The sequence below is a fragment of the Ornithorhynchus anatinus genome, chromosome 2 (assembly GCF_004115215.2).
Source record: "Ornithorhynchus anatinus isolate Pmale09 chromosome 2, mOrnAna1.pri.v4, whole genome shotgun sequence".
Lineage (NCBI taxonomy): Eukaryota > Metazoa > Chordata > Mammalia > Monotremata > Ornithorhynchidae > Ornithorhynchus > Ornithorhynchus anatinus.
This window is the reverse complement of record NC_041729.1, coordinates 20,403,870-20,426,034: the sequence shown is the minus strand read 5'-3', so window position 1 is coordinate 20,426,034 and position 22,165 is coordinate 20,403,870. Positions and strand designations below refer to the sequence as shown.

General features: G+C 45.2%; 1 protein-coding gene across 5 annotated transcripts in view; it reads left to right on the top strand.

The window, feature by feature from the left end:
- Window positions 1-22,165, top strand: part of HECTD4 (HECT domain E3 ubiquitin protein ligase 4) — a 200,482-nt gene that overhangs the window by 163,446 nt on the left and 14,871 nt on the right. For 4 of the 5 annotated variants that reach the window (XM_029055452.1, XM_029055434.1, XM_029055443.1 and 1 more), the window contains exons 55-66: window positions 5,559-5,719; window positions 8,758-8,939; window positions 9,804-10,009; window positions 10,290-10,420; window positions 10,581-10,786; window positions 12,518-12,697; window positions 13,584-14,899; window positions 17,534-17,741; window positions 19,469-19,692; window positions 19,785-19,936; window positions 20,301-20,407; window positions 20,879-21,002. In XM_029055452.1, coding sequence (XP_028911285.1) covers window positions 5,559-5,719; window positions 8,758-8,939; window positions 9,804-10,009; window positions 10,290-10,420; window positions 10,581-10,786; window positions 12,518-12,697; window positions 13,584-14,899; window positions 17,534-17,741; window positions 19,469-19,692; window positions 19,785-19,936; window positions 20,301-20,407; window positions 20,879-21,002 — 3,197 coding nt within the window. The remainder of the gene's footprint in view (window positions 1-5,558; window positions 5,720-8,757; window positions 8,940-9,803; window positions 10,010-10,289; window positions 10,421-10,580; window positions 10,787-12,517; window positions 12,698-13,583; window positions 14,900-17,533; window positions 17,742-19,468; window positions 19,693-19,784; window positions 19,937-20,300; window positions 20,408-20,878; window positions 21,003-22,165) is intronic. The other variant, XM_029055428.1, reaches the window with a different exon arrangement.

Genomic DNA, 22,165 nt, shown 5'->3' with positions numbered 1-22,165 from the left:
ACTGGGCACCCCTTATGAGACCGGGATTACGTCCAACCTGATTATCTTGTATCTTCTCCCAGTGCTTAGTACACTGCTTGTCACATACTAAAAGCCTAAATAACACTTTTATCGTGGGTTCTAATCCCGGCTCCTCCGCTTGTCTGCTGTGTGGCCTTGGGTAGGTCACTTCCCTTCTCTGTGCTGTTACCTCTTCTATTAAAAGGGGATCGAGACTGTGAGCCCCATGCAGGACGGGGACTGTGTCCAACGCAGTTTGCTTGTATTCACCCCAGTGCTTAGTAAGGTGTCTGGCACATAGTAAACACTCAACAAATACTATCATTATTATTATCATTATTGTTATCATCTTGGAGCTGGGGCACTAGACTCAAACTCAGGGAGATCCTCTCGGGCAGGTGACCGTCCTAGGGTAAATAGAAAGCATTTTTACTTTAAGCCCCAGCTAGGCTTAGGTTGACTTTGCTGATCCCCAAGCTGAGGCCTGGGCTTATTTATTTTTAATTGAATATTTATAAAAGGCTCCGAAAAGAGAAGTGCTCTCCTTTCAGTTCTTAAAACTCAAGCTCAGAACAGGGCAGGAGGGGAACCATTGTACTCACAGGCAAAAGAGAGAAATTGCCATGTGTCATCCCAGTACTGTCTTTCTCCCCCCATCCCCCGCCGGCAAATACCAGCAGTTATAGCGGCAGGAGCTCTTTGCCCCCATTCCCACCAGATTTGACCCCTTCACTTGTAAAGCAGAGCCCAGGAATTCATTCTAAAAGCAGAAACTTTGCCAGTCTTGCCAGAGCCAGCAGAAACCAGGGTGTAGAGGGCCCCCGCTGCCAGTCTTGGAAAAGAAAAACTCAACAAAAAGTGAAAGCTGCATCCTTGTCCCCCTTAAACCTCACCCCACCCTCGTCATCCGGGCAGGCTCTAAACGTGCACAGGTGCAATGGGTGAGTAGGAGATGAATCTAGTCTGGTTTTATTTTTCTCGAGAGCTTTTTTGACATGGTTGGCAGCCCTGGTCTCTGTGGATCGGTCACAGAGATAATGATAATAATAATAGTATTTGTTGAGAGTTTACTATGTACCAGACACTTTACTAAGCGCTTGGGTGAATACAAGCAAACTGCGTTGAACACAGTTCCTGTCCCGCATGGGGCTCACAGTCTCGATCCCCTTTTAATAAAAGAGGTAACAGGCACAGAAAAGTGAAGTGACCTGCCTAAGGCCACACAGCAGACAAGCGGAGGAGCCGGGATTAGCAGAGACAGAGGATCCTGCTGTATCCCACAAGAAAAGCCCCGAAAGTTAGTATTGGAGAACTGTTGAGGATAACAATAATAATAATAGTAATGTTGGTATTTGTTGAGCGCTTACTAGGTACTGAGCACTGTTCTAAGCACTGGGGGAGATACAGGGTAATCAGATTGTCCCACGTGGGACTCGCATTTTGTAATCCCCATTTTTACAGATGAGGTAACTGAGGCACAGAGCAGTGAAGTGACCTGCCCAAGGTCACAGCAGACAAGTGGCGGAGCCGGAATTAGAACCCGCGACCTCTGACTCCCAAGCCCAGGCTCTTTCCACTAAGCCGCGCAGCGTGGCCTAGTAGAATAATGTTGGTATTTGTTAAGCGCTTACTATGTGCCGAGCACTGTTCTAAGCGCTGGGGTAGACATAGGGGAATCAGGTTGTCCCACGTGGGGCTCACAGTCTTAATCCCCATTTTACAGATGAGGGAACTGAGGCCCAGAGAAGTTAAGTGACTTGCCCACAGTCACACAGCCGCCAAGTGGCAGAGCTGGGATAGGCTTCGGAGTCAGGAGACCTGGGTTCTAATTCCAGCTCTGCCACTCACCTGCTGTATTACCTGAGCAAGTCATTTCACTTCCCTGTGTCTCTGAAAAATGGGGATTAATAATAATAGTAATAATAATGGGGAAGCAGCGTGGCTCAGTGGAAAGAGCCTGGGCTTCGGAGTCAGAAGTCATGGGTTCGATTCCCGGCTCTGTCACTTGTCAGCTGTGTGACTGTGGGCAAGTCACTTAACTTCTCTGTGCCTCAGTTACCTCATCTGTAAAATGGGGATTAACTGTGAGCCTCACGTGGGACGACCTGATTACCCTGTATCTCCCCCAGCGCTTAGAACAGTGCTCTGCACATAGTAAGCGCTTAACAAATACCAACATTATCATTAATAATGATGTTTGTTAAGCGCTTACTATGTGCCAAGCACTGTTCTAAGCGCTGGGGGAAATCCAAGGCCATTAGGTTGTCGCACTTGGGGCTCACGGTCTTCATCCCCATTTTACAGTTGAGAGAACCAAGGCCCAGAGAAGTGAAGTGACTTGCCAAAGGTCATATAGCTGACAAGTGGCAGAGCCAGGATTTGAACCCACGACCTTCTGAGTCCCAAGCCCGGGCTCTTTCCGCTAAGCCATGCTGATTTTCTAAAATGTCTGCTCTTCCTCCCCCAAAGACTCTGAGCCCCAAATCACCCATGGACTATGTTGAGTCAATCAGTAGGCACTATTTATCTTGTGCAGAGCACTGTACTAAGCGCTTGGGAGCATACAGTACAACAGAATTGGTAGATATCCCCATTCTCAGGGAACTTTCAGTATAGTAGGGGAGACCAAGATTCATTCCTTCGATCATATTCATTGAGGGCTTACCGTGTGCAGAGCACTTTACTAAGCGCTTGGGAAAGTACGATACAATAATAAACAGTGACATTCCCTGCCCACAGCGAGCTTACGGTCTAGAGGATTAAAATACAAGTAGGGGAAGGAGCAGAGTATTGTCTGAATTGATTCTTGTATCTACCGCAATAGTTAGTGTAGTGCCTGGCACATAGTAAGTGCTTAAGAATCCCCAATATTATACTTATTTTAGTTATTATTATTATGACACTGTTTAAGCTCTTACTATATGATAAGCACTACACTAAATTCTAAGTACTGGGCTAGATACCTATTAATCAGTGGTCACAGCCCTTGCCCCATATTGTGCTTACAGTCTAAGTAGGAGGAAGAACAAGTATTGAATCCCCATTTTACAGTTGAGGAAAGAAGTGAGGCCCAGAGAAATTGAGTGACTTGCCCAGGGTCACACAACAGGCAAGTGCCAGAGCAGGGATTAGAACGCTGGTGCTCCAACTTCAGGCCCGAAAGTCTAGACCACGCTGCTTCCCAAATGGGGGATTATCATTCATTACCTCCCTTTATTGCCAAAAGAGAGGATTTCAGCCAAGCCCTTAGAGAGTGCAACTTGGAGTTCCCCAGAAGATCTCTGTCCCCAGCCGGTAGGAAGAGCGGGGGCATCTCACACCGTATTCCCAGCTCAGAGTTTTGCCCAGGGAGATGCTGGATCCTAGAACCAAAGCCCCCCAGACTTGATCCAAAAGTAGACAGTGATGAAAAATTGCAGCTACTTGAGCCTTCAGCAGCAGAGTTCGGTGTTTTAAACTTTTCCCCATCTTCTTGCCCTTTTCAAAGTGGCCATTTGCCCTGGACTCTCCTTCTTGGACTAGCCCTGCTGACCCAGGCCTCTAAAGGCAAATAACAAGGGGTGCGCGGAGGGGGAGAGAGGGGCAGAGATGGGGCGGAGATGGAAAAAGTGAAAATAGGCTCTATCACTCGATTGAAGTGCTCATTTGAAGTCTCCTGGGGGGGACCCAAAGGTGAGACCAGTAGTATGTGGGAACAAAAATGTTGGCCCTGTGCATTAAGCTCAATCATTTAATGGTATTTATCGAGCGCTTACTGGATGCAAAGCACTATCCTAAGTACTTGGGCATGTACAGTGCGATAGAAGTGATAGCCGCGATCTCTCCCACAAGGAACGGACAGACTAGAGGGGGAGATGTGCATCAAAATAGATTATGGATGTATATGTGTATCGGTGCTGAAAGGATGGGACAAAAATCCAAGTGCTTTCGGGGTTCAAACCCAAGTGCATAGTCAATCAATCAGTGGTATTGAGTGTTTAATATGTGAAGGTCACTGTGCTGAGTGCTGGGAGGAGTACAGTACAACGCGACACAGAAGGGAGTGCAAAAAAGGGAAGGGAGAGTTTAGTCAGAGAAGCCCTCTTGGAGGAGATATGATTTTAGAAGGGCATGTAATGTTAGATATGCTCTGTGCAGATGACTTTTATGTGGTTTTATATTATTTCATCTTTACGTCACCAAATTCTTTCCCTCTGTATTTTTAGATTGTGAGCCAGCCCCTGATATTCCAGGGTCTGTGTCTAACTCTCACCGATGTTTTGTTTTTTTTCCCAGTGCTTATTACAGTGCTCTTCAAATATAAGGGGCCTAATAAATACTATTGCTATCTCGACTAATACTTCATTTGAACAAAAAGGGAATTTGCCATTTGAACAAAAAGGGAATTTGCTATAAAGTTAGCTTCAAAAATTACATTTGAGCCGTGTAGACAGAATGGAGGTTCCTGGGAGGCTCACTGTTTTTGAAGCATCAGTGGCATAAAGAAAAGCATAATGATCTTGGTCTTGGTAAATATGGGTACAGTAAGTGACGAACAAATACGATCTTAGAACAGAAGTGATCTTAGAAAAACAGTATGGCCTGGTGGAAAGAGAATGCTCCTGGAAGTCAGGGGACCTGGGTTCTAATATGAGCCCTGCCAGGTGCCTGCTGTGTGACCTTGGGCAAGTCCCTTAACTTCTCAGGTTCTCGGTTTCCTCTTCTGTAAAATTCATTCATTCATTCAGTAGTATTTCGTGAGCGCTTACTATGTGCAGAGCAGTTTACTAAGCGCTTGGAATGTACAATTTGGCAACAATAGAGACAATCCCTGACCAATGACGGGCTCACAATCTAATCGGGGGAGACAGACGGACAAAAGCAAGACAACTTAATCACAACAAAAATGGGAATTAAATACCTGTTCTCCCTCCCCTTTAGACTGTGGGGGAAAGGGACTGTGTCTGATCTGACTGTAGCTATCCCAGAGTGTAGTACAGTGTATGGCACATAATAAGTGCTTAACAAATACCATTATTATTATTAGCAATAGTAGTATTATTAGTATTTATTAATCTTGCTTCACACTTTTTAAACGGCTTTCAGCATTTTAAATGTATTGCCATTAAAAGTCGTAATTTGTAATTAGACATTCAAAAACTAAATTTTATCATGGATTATTTTGAATCTGTCCTATCTTTTAATACTTGTGTCAAGTCTGGCTACAAGGACCCATGCGTTCTTCATTGTATTTTAATTAATGATAACCATAATTGCTATTGTAGTCTTTTATAATTTTCAAACGCATTATTTTATATAGCTTACTATTACGTATATCCATAAACTTTACCTCCTCCCTGAAAGGCTAAACATCCAATTTAAGCTTATCTGAGGTATTTTTCACAAATGTAACGTAAAAGTTGTTTTTCTCTTATCAGATCAGTTATTTTCGATAGCAGTTAGTGTCCCAGTACTGCATTTCATGTACAGAATTCAGAGATCCTAAAGGAAAGAAGTGTTTTCTAAAACTTGGAAAATGGAATCAGAATCTCGAAAAATTATTCTTATTGCTCTTTTAGGTAAATGAGTTGGTGCAGGTGGAAACTTACCTCAGGAGTGAAGGAGTGTTGGTGAGATACTGGTATCCTATTGACATGTTAGAAAGGCCTCCTGCTGGGTACAGGCGAACTGCGACCAATGGGCTGGTTACCCTGGACAACACCAACATTCAAATCCACAGGTAAATAAAGAGAAACTCATTCAGTCGATTATTAATAGTGAAGCCCATATTCCATGTTTCCAATAGGCTGCCATTGGAAGCAGCATGGCCTAGGGGAAAGAGTGTGGGCCTGGGAGTCAGAGTACCTGGGTGCCAATCCCAGCTCTGCCGCCAGTCTGCTGTGTGACCTTGGGTCTCAGTTTCTCTGGGTCTCAGTTTCCTCAGCTGTGAAATGGGGATTCAATTCGTGTCCTACCTATTATTTAGAACAGTGCTTGACACATAGTAAGCGCGTTACTAGTGCCATCATCATTAGTGTTATTATTACTGGTATTATTCATTCATTCATTCAGTCATATTTATTGAGCGCCTACTATGTGCAGAGCAGTGTACTAAGCGCTTGGACTGTACAGTTCGGCAACAGATAGAGACAATTCCTGCCCAACAACGGGCTCACGGTCTAAATGGGGGAGACAGACAACAAAACAAGTAGTCTGGCGTCAGTATCATCAAGATAATAGAATCGTAGATATATACACATCATTAACAATAAATAGAGTAATAAATAATATATACAAATATGCACAAGTGCTGTGGGGAAGGGAAGGGGGAAGAGCAGAGGGAGGGCGTAGCGGGAAATGGGGAGGAGGAGCAGAGGGAAAGGGAGGGCTCAGTCTGGTAAGGCCTCCTGAAGGAGGTGAGCTCTCAGTAGGGCTTTGAAGAGGAGAAGAGAGTTAGTTTGGCGGATGTGAGGAAGGAGGGCGTTCCAGGTCAGTGATAGGACGTGGGCCAGGGGTCTGTAGTGGAACAGGTGCGAGCGAGGAACCGTGAGGAACTTAGCAGCAGACTAGCAGAGTGTACAAGGTAGGCTGGAGAAGGAGAGAAGGGAGGCGAGGTAGGAGGGGGCCAGGGGATAGAGAGCTTTGAAGCCAGGAGTGAAGAGTTTTTGTTTCATGCGAAGGTTGATAGGCAACTATTGGAGGTTTTTGAGGAGGGGAGGGACATGCTCAGAGCATTTCTGTAGAAAGATAATCCGGGCAGCGGAATGAAGAATAGACTGGAGCAGGGAGAGACCGGAGGAAGGGAGATCAGAGAGGAGGCTGACGCAATGATCCAGCCGGGATATTACGAGAGCTCGTACCAGCGAGGTAGCAGTTTGGATGGAGAGGAAAGGGCAGATCTTGGCGATATTGTAAAAGCGAGACGGGCAGGCGTTGGTGACGGATCGGATGTGTGGGGTGAATGAGAGAGCAGAGTCAAAGATGACACCAAGGTTGTGGGCCTGTGAGGCGGGAAGGATGGTCCTGCCGTCCACAGTTATGGGAAAGTCAGGGAGAGGACAGGGTTTGGGAGGGAAGATAAGGAGCTCAGTCTTGGACAAGTTGAGTTTTAGGTGGCGGGCAGACATCCAGGTGGACACATCCTGAAGGCAGGAGGAGATACGAGCCTGGAGGGAGGGGGAGAGAACAGGGGAAGAGATGTAGGTTTGGGTGTCATCTGCATATTACCCCATTTAGTGCCCCAAGTTCTGGCCAAATATAAACATGCAAGCTCTGGCTCCCCCTTAACTGTAAATGGTGTTCTGGGAAAGCAACTTCTCCAGCCAACTCGGTTTTCCATCCCATTTCTCATGCTATTTATCCAGTAGATTCAGCGTTTTTTCATTATATAAAATGGCTGAGCAACTGCTAAACTATGATCTTCATTACAGAAATGATTCCCAAGTATATCTTTACATTTCAGTATGCTGTTTAAAATGTTGAAAAGTTCTTCGTGTGGGTGAAAGGGGAAAAGAGTTGTTCAAGTCACTTTGGCTCCTTTATTGATAAAATTCACCATAGGTAGGCAAAAACAGAATCACAGTATTCTAAGAGACTGGAGGGACAAAAAAGCCCTGCAGATGTGTTCCTTCTTGTGAATTTATGATTCCAGCATCATGCCCATATTAAATCAGGATTAGCCATAAAATTTTAAAGACTGTTTTATAAGTAATGGGGAGTAAAATGGTATTTATCATGCCAAGAATGATGTTCTGTGACTTTGCTTTGCTGGCCAAAATATTTTATGTGATTTTGTGGGAAGACGTTGAAACCAAAAAGAATATTTCCAGTGTATACCTTCCCCGTTACTCTGTCATCCTTGTTCCAATATTACTCGTCGGCAATATGAGATTTCACTGAAATTGATCTGGATTTCAGTAATGTTTTGCTACTTCATCTGAATACAGTGCAGTTACTATTTGTGAATAGATGTTCCAAGGAGGACTAGCTCCTAAATCCTACATAGAGGGTAATTGAGAGAAGGTACGTCGGTAAGAATTCCATTTATGAAAGAATTTTTCTTCCATAACTTTCATTTGTGGCTATCATTTAGATGGTACCTGGATACCAGCTGGTCTCCAGTTATTTTTTTTTAAACCATTGACAATCCCATAATCTCTCAACAGATGAAACCTGTGCAAAGTCGTTATTTGCTGCAGGGAATGTGCCTGTCATATTGCTATAGCTTACCCTCCCCAGTGCTTAGTACAGTGCTCTGCACATAGTAAACACTCAATAAATATGATTGACTGACTGACAGAATTCCATTTTAGAAGCAATCCCCCTTAGAAGCAACTCATCAGACTGTATACTAATCCCAGATTCAAAGGAGCTGCGCACTGAAGTATATTTGGATCCGAATTATTCTTAGACAAGATTCGGGGTAAATGAAAAAAAAAAATTGGTCCTTGCCTAGGATAGATTTCTTAAAACTTGTGCTCTGAGGACACACTGAGACCAGTTGTTACCCAAGGCACCATCTAAATATTAGGTACTTGGGTCAGATGCGGTTCCTGGAGTAGTCCGGAACACTCTTTAAAGAGTTATTTTCCAAGGGGGATGCTGAGACCAGTCCATCTCCACAGATGCATCAGGCCTTTGAAGATGTCAATCATTCACGTGCCCACTTCGCGTCAAGATATGGACAGACGAGGTGGCCTGTTTTCTCCCAAATTAATGGAGACGTAGGAAAGGGGTGTGAGAAGATCCTTACATGTTGTCTGTGTTATTTCTTTTCAGAGAATTGCTGAGATGTGAGGCCTCCCTAGCCCGTTTATACTGCCGCATGGCCCTACTCAATATATTTGCCCCCAAACTGCCTCATTTGTTTACTCGTCTGTTTCATATTCCTGCTATTCGGGACATCACCCTGGAGCATCTACAGCTACTATCCAATCAGCTGCTTGCACCACCTCTGCCTGGTAAAAGAAAACATTGCTTTCAGTATATGAACAGATCGGTGCCTAGTGACCCAATGAACCCATTAACAAATACCTGTCCCACTGATTCTTACTTAAAATAGAAGGATAATTGCAAGTCTTTTCTCTTTATCCATTTGCCAGAACGCACAGCTTTTAGCATATATTTTTTGGTTACTCTTAGTCTACATCAAAAAATGTAGTCAGCCGGAGTACGTTCCTCAGGCATTAGAATCTTTTTTTTACCGTTGGGAAACTTCATTTTATTCCATTGAAGCAACTGTCAAGTAGTTCTTTATCTTCAATCTTAAGGTGTATGTGTATGTATATTTAGTTACTCATTGGATGTACTTCGTACTTCTGGTTCATCATCATCATCAAAAGCATTGCTTTAAGAAACGGTTATTTACCTTTGCCTCTCTACACTAGTGCCACCAACAGACTAATGACTAGTGTGGGAGAGGCTGATTTCAGAATAAAATGTCCTTGTCATTATAAAGCAAATCCCGTTGAGATTCATTTAGCACATGATGGTTCTAAATAAAGGCTCTTAAAAAATGCCACCCTCTACTTTGCCAACTGTTCAGGATGAAGTGACTGAGGTTTTCTCCATTATTTTTTTAAGTCTCGAAACGTTATCGCTGGATCGAACGTTATCACTGGAATAATTATAAACTTTTAAAGAGTGTTTTCCAAAAAAAGTCCATTTGTAATAACTGAAATAGTTCCTGACATCGCTGAATGATTGAGCTACTTTGGCCAGAACTTTCTTGGTGGTGGTCTGCATATTTTGACCTGTAGTTTCCTGGACTCTGGAGACTCCAATTCCTAAAAGACCAGTGTGATTTTGTTTTGTTCTCTTCACAGATGGCACCATCAGTTCAAGTTCTATTCTTTTGGCCCAGTCTCTGCAACACTGCATCCATTCCCAGAACTGTTCGGCCACAGATCTCTTCTACCAGGGTAACTCCCAGCTGGTCAGAGAATGGCTAAACGTAGCCATCACTAGAACCCTGCATCAAGGAGAAGAGAGTCTTCTAGATCTGACTAAACAGATCTGTTCCTTCCTGCAGGTACAAACAAGCACTTTTTACATATCTGAAATATCGTCGCAGTTTTGAAACTGAAACTCTTATCGCTTTGCTAATAGCATAGTCCCTTTTTCTATTGATTTGCTTTCCTCTTTTTCAGAGTGACTTGTCATTACTTCCACTCGTACGTTTTCCTCCTCATGTTGAGATTTCTCTGTCATACCTCACGTTACAAAAAATTCTTCCGGGGTTTCACTTTTGTGCGGAATGGGAGATGAAAATTTGTCACCAGTGCTTATCATTATTAAATATCTTTCTGCAGACGGCTCCAGAACAGTTTCCTTCAGAAGAGTTCCCGGTTTCCGAGTCTAAAGTCAATATGGATGTTAATTTCCCCGGGGCAGCTTTTGTTGTCGTATCTTGTAAAGAAAGTCAGTCTGGATTCCGCAAAGAGTAAGTTGCCCTTTGGCGGCCGGAGGGCGATGGGAAGGAAGAATTAAGATGGGTCCAGTTGACGGACATCTGTTTGCAAAGGGAGTGCGTTTTTCCCCACACATTTCCCTTCGATGCTGTTATTAGCAGGGGAAAGTAACTGTGTGGTCTTCCTTCCCAGTTCCTCCCTCTATAAAGCACCGTGGGTGCGAGTGCTGGTGTATGGTCTTGGTCATAAAGTGAAGCGGAACGGCCAACTGAACCTCATCGAAGCCGTTTGCTACCCCCGGGATGCCTCGCCAACCAATACGGGCCTTACCCCACCCCCCACGACCAACCAGTACCCCTCTGTTATCATCTCCACTGACAAGGTCCACATCAAACTGGGTAAGCCTCGCGATTAATCTGTAGAACAACTTGGATGTCGTACATCTGATTTTGCATTTTTTTTAGAGATTAGGATTTTTGCCAAGTGCCAGTTGTCCTAGGGAAGGAATATTCATGCTTAGGATTATTTGGGTCAGATTGTAAGATCCTGGAGGGCAGGGATAGTGCATTTTGCTTCTGTTGTCCTCTTCCAAGCTCTAAACTCAGTAGGAAGGTGCTCATTAAATAACACTGACCGCTAAACTGTAGTTTACACAACCCACCTTAACTCTTCATGACTTTTAGTGTGGCACTGTCCATTCGTAATGTGGGTTTAGACTGTGAGCCTGTTGTGGACAGGGATTGTCTCTATTTGTTGCCAAACTGTACTCTCCCAAGCACTTAGTACAGTGCTCTGCACACAGTAGGCACTCAGTAATACGCTTGAATGAATTGAACGAATGAATCTGCTTTGGGATGCTCTCTCATTCTTGTTAGATTTGAACAGGGCAATTAGGTCAGCTACATATAACAATCCAAACTGTGTTTCTCAGGAACTCATTATAATTCACTTCCTTTGTATATAACTTGGGTTCCCTGCGGATGGGAGCTAAAGAGAACAAGAGAAGTACCCTATAACTTGTGTGGCGAACAGCAGTCACAGCGGTTTCCCTTTGGGGGAACAATTTGTCTCGTTTTTCCTGACATCTGTATTTAAGCTGCCAAAAGTATCAGCATTTTGCTCCAATTTGAGATGACAGAGTAGCCTTTGTAAAGTGTGATGCTGTTTCCTTTAAGCACAGAGAGCAGCTGATGCTGTTGCGGGACAGGTAGCAACAGAAAAAGGAAATCTGGCCGCTCGTTACCCAGAGGGCTCCCTCCACCTTCCCCCAAAATATTGACAGTTTATTTTCCAATGTCTAGTGTGACACTCTTGCCACAATATCAGCCAATCAGTGGTATTTATCATGCTTGCACTTACTGTGTGCTGAACACTGTACTTAAGCGCTTGGGGGAGTTCGGTATAACGGGGTTGATAGACTTGCTCCCTGCCCACAAGGAGTGTGCAGTCTACAGGGGGACACAGGCATTAAAAACACGATTCTCTCAATGTCCCTAATTAACCACTCAATCAGAAATTCAGGTCTGGCCACACTCTACCCCCTGTCTTTCCTCAGCATTAGCTGTGCTCCTGCTTACCTGCCAAGTGTTTGGAATGTGAATCATCAGAACAAATAAAGGAGAGTGGATAGGTCAGCCGGTTACACTCCCTCCCTTTCACCACTTGCCTCTTTGGATCAGGTCGACGTCAGGTCCTAACATAGAGTAAAAGGATCCTGGGTTCCTGCAGTCTGAGGCCATTCCATGAGCCGTAGGGCTTTGAGCTAGGCAAATCTGTAAATGTAGAAGTTCGTTAGTGTTAGTAGCACCAAAAATATGAAAGGATAGTCTTTTTTCTTATTGAGAGAGAATTTTCATACTTTATTAAAACCACAATAATACATTCAAAGGCAAGGTGCTTTCCAATCTGGCCAAGAAAGAAATGCCACTTGACGCTTTCTACATCTTTGATTTGCCCTTTAGAAAGAAGGATTACTGAATGTAATTCATCTGTCTTGCTGGAAAATACTCAGATGTAGAGCTTTTGAGTGTAATGTCCACTCTAGCCTTGTTTTGACAGTAATCATGTGAAAATGGCCAGCAATCAGGGGCTAATAACAATGACGTTCCCTCTTGGGGATTTTGTTTTAGGAGTTTCTCCTCCTCCTGGAGCGGTTTTAGTATTGCATTCTCTGCCCCTGGAATTCCCACTGGCCATGGCTTTCACAGAACAGCTGTTGTCTTGGAAATCTGAAGACGGTGAAGGGAAATCAGAAGACGGGCTTGACACCATCCCCGCTTCGGTTCTTCTGCAAGTAGTGGAACTCCTTGGTGAGACTGGGGTATTAGTAGGATATCTGGGAAGAAGTTGACTGAGTGGCTTTGTAGAGGTGTTGCATCAGAGTGATTCCTGGCGCAAAGCCTGTTGGATCGGGTGGTGGTCAAAAGGGCCCGGTCCCCATCCGTACGTAAGCCCATTTTTAGAAAGAGGTTTGCCAGCTGCCACTTCAAGCCGGTCATCTGGTTGATAATATTCCCTCTTCCTGGAAAGTCAGACGGGGTGAGACGAACACAAAAGGACACACGGCAGACAACTCCGCGGTTGCTTGTTGGAAACAGATATTTTTCAGGGCCTAAGTTGCTTTGTTGACATTTTGAGAAGAGCGTTAACTCGCTTGTACCACCAAGGGCTTGTTTAGAGCATTGCCTCGAGCGTTGTACGTAGCCTGTAGTGCTCTTCGGCTCGCCGCGTGGTAGGGAAAAGTTAACTAAAGGCTATGGGAGAATTGGGCCCAAAGATCTTATAATAGGAGCAGCCTTCTCCTGCAGGTGAAAGTCGCATCCCTCGAACAGTTATAGTTAGAGTCCTTAAATGAAAAATGGTCTGCATTGCCCAGATTTAACAAACTGCATTTTGCCCTCCTTTTTTGTCTCGTTAGTTAAAGATCGAGGGCCCGTTATGTCATTGGCATTGGCCGTATCTTACACCGTGTAGTTTTTCTTTCCTTATTCCCTTTTAAGTAGTGGCCGGGAAATTGGGTGGAAATGGGATTTCCGTAGCAGAATGCCCTGCTAGAAAATTGGCCCACCTTTCGGAGGCCTGTTGATGTATTTGGCCCCCCGCTGACCGGCCTGAAGGCCGGTAACCCAGATGTCCCGGGACAGAACCGTAGAATCGGTCGACTGAGGATGTTTTCTCATCTTATGTGATACGCAGGAAACTTTCTCTGGACGACTGACATGGCAGCTTGCGTGAAAGAGCTGATCTTCCACCTCCTGGCCGAGCTGTTGCGCAAGGTGCACGATTTGGAACAGAGGAAGAACCCTTCCGGGCTGTCGTCTTCCATCGCGCTTCAGCTGAACCCTTGCTTGGCCATGCTGATGGCCCTCCAGTCGGAGCTGCACAAGCTGTACGACGAAGAAACCCAAAACTGGGTGACGGGAAACACCTGCGGTGGCTCCGGAACCGCAGCGGCCGACCAGGGCAGATTTTCCACCTACTTCCACGCTCTGATGGAAGGCTGCCTGGCGGTAGCCGAAGTGACGCTGCCCATCAACATGAGCGTGACGGCTAGCGTGATGTCCTCGGCCAACGCGCCGAACCTCAGCGACTCCTCCTCCTCTTCCTCGTCTTCCCCGGGGCAGACGCCTCAGAGTCCAAGTCTCCTCTCCAAGAGGAAGAAAGTCAAAATGAAGCGAGAGAAGGCCGCCTCCTCCTCCTCCTCCTCGGGGAAACGGTCCTCCTCCCGAACGACAGACTCGGAGGCCACCGTGCTCAGCATAGGGGGAAGCAAACCCGAGGACATGCTGTGGTTCCACAGAGCCCTGACCTTGCTCATCATCCTCAGGCACCTGACCAAGAAGGATCCCCACGGCCTGGGGGTGACTAACGATGCCATTGCCGATGCCTGCCAGGCCCTGGTGGGCCCCACGGCTCACAGCCGCTTGCTCGTGATCTCCGGCATCCCCACCCACCTGGACGAGGGCATCGTCAGAAACGCCATCCGCAAGGCCTGCAACGCGCACGGCGGAGTCTTCAAGGATGAAATCTACATCCCCCTCCAGGAGGAAGACCCCAAGAAGCCAAAGGACAAAGCCGAAGGGGGCGAGTGTAAAACGGACTCGGAGAAACCCGTCGTTTTCAGCGGGGCGGACAGTCTGGATGTCAGCAGCTCGAGCAGCGTCACCCCGGCTATGAGCGTCAGCGCGTCGGCCTCCACCAGCCAGGCCTCCGTCTGCAGCTCCCAAGGAATCTCTCAGACGGCCAGCGATATGTCCGTGGACCAGTTCCCCCCCGGGCTGGAGTTAGCCATCCCCCCCAGCTTGTTAGAACCTCACGTCGTCTCCAGCCAGGAGAGTCTGGACATTTCTCTCTGCAGCACCGGGAGCCTGGGGAGTCTGGGCAGCCTGGGGGAACCGCTGGATAATGCCGAGACAGCTTCCGGGTCTGACGTGGGATCGATGTACACGGTCACGTCCCTGGACAACCAGCCCCTGATGTCCCGGCCAATCAAAGGCTTTGCAGTAGTGGAGGTAACTGCTTTGGGGCCTCGGCCTATTACTGAGGCCAGAGCGCCTCCCCACCCTAAACTCCCCAGGGCCACCGGAGATTATTTCCGTGAGGTTTCTTAATGGGAAAGCTAGCTGCCTCGGGACATCGGTGTGGATACTAGAGAGATCAGAGGGTTTCTCTTGGCAGAGTCTGTTGCCGTATATTAGTAAACTCCCGTAGAGCCCGAACATATCATTCCTTATGGTAGATGGGCCAGCGGAGCGTGGGATATGACACAGAAATTGAAGGCTGAGCTCCCTAGAGCCGTGCACTTACACTCTTGGTGGCTACAAAGAAGGAGAGACCCTCCTTCTGTCTCCTTTATTCTCCCCTCCAAGCAGGTTTATGCCTTAGCGGACCTGATTTCAATCGACGAGTCAATCAGTGGTATTTACTGAGTGCTTACTATGTGTACTAAACCCTTGGGAGAATATAATACAGTAGAGTTGGGGTGGGCACAGTCCCTCCCCGTTCACTTACCACCTAGGGGAGAGACAGACGTTAAAATGAATAGGGAAGATGGTAGACTATAAGGAAATGTATAGAAGCGCAGTGGGATGGGCTAAGGTGCATATTTTTGGAGCCACGTTCCAGTAGTCAGACTTCAGAATTAAACCAGGTGTCATTGAGGCCATCTGATGGATAGCTAACAACGTTTTCTAACCTCCAGACCTGCCCCCACCCCCCCGCTGCCTCTCTAGAGAGACTCTGGACAGACCCTGAAATCTAAACAGTCTGGCAGAAGGGTGAAGGGAAGGCCAGCCAGAGCCTCCAGCCCCCGAGGGCAGCCGTTGTCAATCATAACTTGCTTTTTATAGCACTCTCATTTTCCCCCAGTACTCTCACACCAGTCATCCCATTTTATCCAGACTACATCCCTGTGAGGTAGGGAAAGGCAGGTATTTTTATTCTTATTGTACAAATGAGGAATTGGAGGCCCAGAAGTTAAGGGGCTTGTCCAAGGTCCCAAAGCAGAGTAAGGGCAGAGGTGGGACTAAAACCTAAGCCTCCTGACTCCCAGTCCCTGGTGCTTTCCGCTAGACTAATACTGGTTTCCCCGGGCCACTCAGAAGGCATGCCAAAGGGTGAAATCTTTCAGGAACAAATTCTGCCTGCATGGCCTCCACCAAAGACTTTTGTGTCATTTGAGGCTGAATTGTGGGCAAAGATAGCAAAAGCTCTTGATTATTTACTATCTGTAGGTCATGTAGTATTAGCACTGTAAAGCAAATGTCCGGGCTGAAGCAGCGTGGCTTAGTGGATAGAGCACTGGCCTGGGAGTCAGAAGGACCTGGGTTCTAATCCTGACTCGGCCACAAGTCTGCTGTGTGACCTTGGGCGGGTCACTTCTCTGTGCCTCAGTTCCCTCATCTGTAAAATGGGGGTAAGAGTGTGAACTTGATTAAGTTCTATCAACCCCCGTGCTTAGAACGGTGCTTGGCACATAGTAAGCACTTAACAAGTACCATGATTATTAATTATTATTATTCCTGAAGGAAACATTGATTTCATTCTGACTTTGCCTTAGAATCAGCGAATAGCAGTTTTCTCTCCGCAGGCTAGTCCCTTCACAGAACAGAAACCTCTTCTTTCATCACTTCCCCTCTTCCCTGCATTTTGATTTTGGGTGTGAATCATTTTCCCATTGAGATGAATTGATTTTATTTCCCGCTTCTGTCGGTTCAGAAATCTTGTTCTAAATGTCCCGTTCCTTGCTTTGTAACATTTATGTGTGGCCCTCAGAACAGCATGAATTTAGAGGGGCAGAGAGAACAGGCTTGTTCTCTAGGTGAATGGAAAAAGGCAATGGACAAAAAGAACTGAATATGTTCTCTCCTGACAGCCACAGCAAAGGACGAGCAGGCGTTAAACCGTTGTCATTTTTAATCATTCCTTTTCCTAATGTGTCTATATCGTTGATTCCATCCCTAGGGTTTTCGTGATTTAGTCTGGGAAGTTAGCCTTCAGATCAGGGGTTAAATTGCCACTTCTCCTTGCAGCAGGGAAACAGTGGAAAGCATGGCATGCATTCAGGTATTTTCTATTTTAAAAATATAACTTTTTCTCCTTAAGAAAATGGATGGTGGTTCTGCGGGGATATATTTGACCGTCTTGGCCCCCTCTTCAGAACCAATATTGCCAAGGTCTCTATTTCTTCTGCATCAAAGGGCAGCAGTGAATACCTCCAAAAATAACCCCACTGAGACCCAGCGGGGTCCTGTAAGCATGACAGAAAATATCCAGTAAAACTGAATAGAGTAGTTGGTATATTTTTGGCAAGAGACTTGAAAAGACTCTCAGGCTGTTAGTTATGGGCGTGTCATATTTAAAGTAGATTAACGGAACTGATTTTGAAACCAGGGTTGAATGGTCCAAGTAGAAAACCTTGTTAGGAAAAAAGGGTCACTTTTTAAAAAAATTATTCTGGAAGACTTGATCTGCCTGAATTAGGAGAGCCCAGGGTTAATATATGTATATATTTAGAAGAGATCAGCAACAAGAAAAAACAACTAGAGGGTAAAGAACAAGAAGGCAGGGAAAAGATTTATGTCAGTGGCGTCTAGCGACTAGTGCACGCCCAGCATTCCTTGTGACTCTTTCCGTTATTCACACAGATAAGATCAAGAGCTAAAATAGAGAAAATCCGAGCCAGTTTATTTAACAATAATGATTTGATTGGCTTGTCGAGTCTGGATGGTGAAGATGAATTAATGGAAATGTCCACTGAAGAGATTTTGACTGTATCTACTGTAAACCAGAGCCTGTTTGATACACAAGGCAGCCCAGGACTAGAAGATTATTTCAACGACAAGTCAATAAAAGGTGCGTTGTTCACTTTGAATGTTACACCGGATCTTATAGTTAGCAAATTAAATTCAGGTGCATGAAATCCATCTGTGCGATAAAATTATTATTTGAATGACCGTTCCAATGTTCTTTACAGTTCAAGGACTAGTCGACTTCCATACGGTTTTAAAAAGAAAAGTGATTAAATCCTGGAATATCGAAGACTTCAACAATAATAATTCATTCATTCAATCGTTTTTATTTACTACTTACTCTGTGCAGAGCACCGTGGTATTTAAGGGCTTACTATGTGCCAACCACTGTATTAAGCTCGGGGTGGATACGAGATAAGCAAGTCGGACACAGTTCCTCCCCAACGTGGGGCTCACAGTTTTAAAGATTAGGGAAAACAGGTATTTCAACTCTGTCTACAGATGAGGAATGAGAAGCGCAGATCAGTTTAAGTGACTTGTCCCAGTTCACACATCAGACAGGTGGCAGATCTGGAATTAGCCAGGTCCCCCGACTCTCAGGCCCATGCTCTTTCCACTAGACCACACTGCTTCTCAAGAGGCCATGTGATCCATCCCTTTACCTTCAAGCAGAATTATCCCTACACCATTTAAGACAAAGGATTGTTGATCCCATTGTCTAAGATTTCTAAGGGCAGAGATTCTATAACTGCCTCACAAAGCCATTTTAGTATTTAATCACTCACCACTCAGGAATTCTTCCTGATATATAACTGAAGCCCATTCCCTTTTGTTCTCCCCAAGATGGAGAACAAATGGAGATCGGCTAGTCTGCATCCTTTCGCATAGCTTTCACATCCCTAAAACTACTCAAATTGCTCCTATAACTTTTCCTCAGCAGTCCTACTTTCAATCAAGTTATTCAGTGGTATTTATTGAGTGGCTGACTGTATACCAAGCACTTGGGAGAGCACAATACAATACAGTAAAGGAATTTACAGATTATAGGACAGTCTGCAAAAGCAACATGCATTTGCAGGGCACGGAGAAGGGTGGGGAGGTGTGGGTGGAGGGGTAGCAGAAAGCTGTATCTAGAATTTTAGTGGCATGGAAAAGAGGGGCATTTTTATTCTCTCCTCTGTATCCACTCCATCTTTTCATCATCCTTCTAATAATAATGCAGAGATCGAAACTAGACTCAAAATATCAAGAAGGATAAAGCAGAAGGATTTTTCCTGGCCCCTCATAGTGATTTTTCTGCTGCTACAGCAGAGAATCTTGTTGCCATTTTGGATAACTTCACCCTATTAACTGAGTTATTCCACTCAGAGTCCTCTGTGACCCCTCCCAGTCGTCTCACCTGGCCCTCCCCTTTCCTTTTGATACTTGTATAATAATAATAATAATGATATTTGTTAAGTGTTTACTATGTGCCACGCACTGTACTGAGCACTGGGGTGGATTCAAGCCATTCGGGTTAGACATAATCCCTGACCCGCATAGGGCTCACAGTCTTAACCCCCATTTTACAGATGAGGGAACTGAGGCACATAGAAGTGAAATGACTCACCCAAGCCCACTCAGCAGACAGGTGGCAGAGCCTGGATTAGAACCCATGACCTTCTGATCCCCAGGCCCGGTCTCTATCCACTACTCCATGCTGCTTGTATCAGATTCATTCAGTTTTTGTCCCCATGTGCTCTACCTTCATTGAATTGTTTAACTTCGCATAGTCTTTTTCTGCTAAAATATTGCTCTTCATAGAACGTTGTTCCCTTCCCTCGATGTTAGGTGAGAAGCTGGTGCCGGGAGCTCGAGAGGTGCTCACCGACATATTTAAAAGTTGTGCCCATTCGGAGCAGATGCTGAGCCTGACTCCAGCTAAGCCAATTAAAGTCTCTGACATCTACCTCAGTAAAGAGCAGATCAACTCTCAGACACCGGGAAACCTCCTTCACGTGTTCTTCACGAATGTCCGGCCACCAAAGAAGGTGCTAGAGGATCAGCTCACTCAGGTAAGATCTCCCTGCCCGCGTACTGCAGCCTGCACTGGCTCGGGAGTGAAAATTGAAACTCCGAATTGAAACACCGCTGTTTTGATTTCAAGATCTTGAGAAAATACGGTGTGCCCAAGCCTAAGTTTGACAAGAGCAAGTACAGCAAAGCGGGGAAAGAACAGCACCCGATGAAAGTAGTGAGCACCAAACGGCCAATCAGCAAGCCTCCAGCAAAGGAAAAATCAGTGCTCAATAGCGTCAGGTTAGTGACACCAGAGCCCTTACTCAGTAATGAAACAGCTTGATTTTCTGGCAAAAGTGTGGTACTTTTTTTTTTTTTTTTTTTACCAGTGTGTCTCATATGTTTTGCTGGAGAGAGGGGAGGGGAGTATTTTTAATTTCCCCTTTAAGAGTAGAGGGCAAAATCAAACCCCTTTTTTTTACTTCAGCTGGGTGATTGTAATTGGCATTCTATTTTACAGAAGTGGAAATTTTTATTTAGCCTAATGAGACGTACCGAATTTTGTTTCATTAAGGGAAGCTGTGGTGAGCTAGTCTGTTGCATCTCTTGTTGTACTACGAGACAGGAGTAGATAGATGCTCATGTAAAAATTCCAATTTTTTAGCAGGACAGCCTTAAGTGAGAAGAAACCGATTGTGAAACCTAAGTCTCCTGAGAAGAGCAAACCCGATGAAAAGGATCCTGAAAAGTCCCCCACTAAAAAGCAAGAAGGTGGGTGTCTGCCTCTATCTAGCCCTGGACTGTGGAGATCTCCAAAAGGACTATCCCAGTTGGGGAATTTGTATCAGATTAACAGGGAACTGATTCCTCTTGTCAGGAAATCTGAATTTGAGGTTTAGGTTGGGAATTTCAGCCAGAGTTGGACAAAGAAAAGAGAATTAGCTCTCCTGCCCCATGGTCCCTTTCATCTGCTCTGGGACAGCAGGAATTGAGCTTCGGAAAGATCAGAATTCACAGGTGGATATACTCTCCTGGAAGGCAGAAAAAGCCAAGACCACTGGAATTTTGGGGACGGGGGTACTGACGGGCAGCCAGAGACTGTATCTGTTGCCGATTTGTATATTCCAAGCGCTTAGTACAGTGCTCTGCAAATAGTAAGCGCTCAATAAATACTATTGAATGAATCTTTTGGGTGCATTTCCCTAGCAGATTTTTAACGAGCTCAACTCTGTCTCTCATCAGTCCCCGAAGAAAAGTATTTGACCTTAGAAGGATTTCACAAATTTGTTGTCGATCGAGCCAAACAAGACATCCGCAGTGTCTGGAGAGCTATTTTATCCTGTGGCTACGACCTTCATTTTGAAAGGTAAATGGTTGTTTCTAACCCAGTGTTTTTCAACTGAAACGTCAGACCGTTCTTCACAGCACTGTACATATCTTCAGTCACACCACTGTTTGCTTATCTAAGGGAAACTGAGACTAACTTATTTGCTTTTTGGCTGTAGAGAGGTAGCTCTTCTATCAATAATATCTATTACTAAGCACTTGGGAGAGTACAGTAGAAGACATGATCCCTAGCTTCAGGGACAGGGGAAACAGACATAAAATGAATTAGCTGTAGGAAGAAGAAAATGGAAAGGTGTTCTGTGGTTGAGGAGGTTCTTTTAAATAGTTGAGTATGTAAATCAGAATGCAAGGAAGTTATTGTTATAAATAGTGGTATTTTTTCAGCACTTACTATGTGCCAAGCACTGAACTAAGTGCTGGGATAGATGCGAGATAATCAGTCCGGATGCAGTCCTTGTCCCATTTGGGGCTCACAGTGTAAGTAGGTTAGGAGTGAACAAGTGCAGAGCTGCCGAGTTGAGAGGATATAATAAGCTCCATAGAAGGAAAGTCAGACAGGCAAAACCTCTCAAAAGAGGGGGAATTTCAGAAGAACACTGAAGATGGGGAGATCTGTGGTCTGGCAGATTTGAAGGGGGAGGGAGTCCCGGGCAGGAGAACTGGTATAAGGAAGAGACGGTTGACAAAACGTATGGAGAAAAGGCACTGTGAGAAGGTAAGTTTGAGAGCAATGAAAAGTGTAGGGTAGGATGCAAGGTAGTGGGAGAAGAGAGAGGAAAGAGAAGAGGAAGAAAGCTGTAGGAATACCTTTAAGCCAGTGGTCAGGAGTTTCTGTTTGGTGTGGAAAATAGGTAGCCATTGAAGGTTCTTGAGGTATGGGGAGACACACGAAGAATGACGTTGTAGAAAAATGATCCAGGCAGCAGAGCCAAGTGTGGACTGGAGCGGGTGAAGCTGGAAGACTAGGGAGGAAGCTGATTTAGTAGTTTAGTCAAGGTATTTGAATACACTTGTGTACTGTTACCCCCTTAAATATTGTTTTAGATCTTCACTCTAAATCACCGTCTACCAGAGGGTGTCATCTGGTTCAGAAAATGGGCCCTGTTCCACCTCAGTACAGTCAGTTCATAGAGTTGACATTTGCAGTCACCAGACGCACACACACAAAGTTAAAAAGCACTG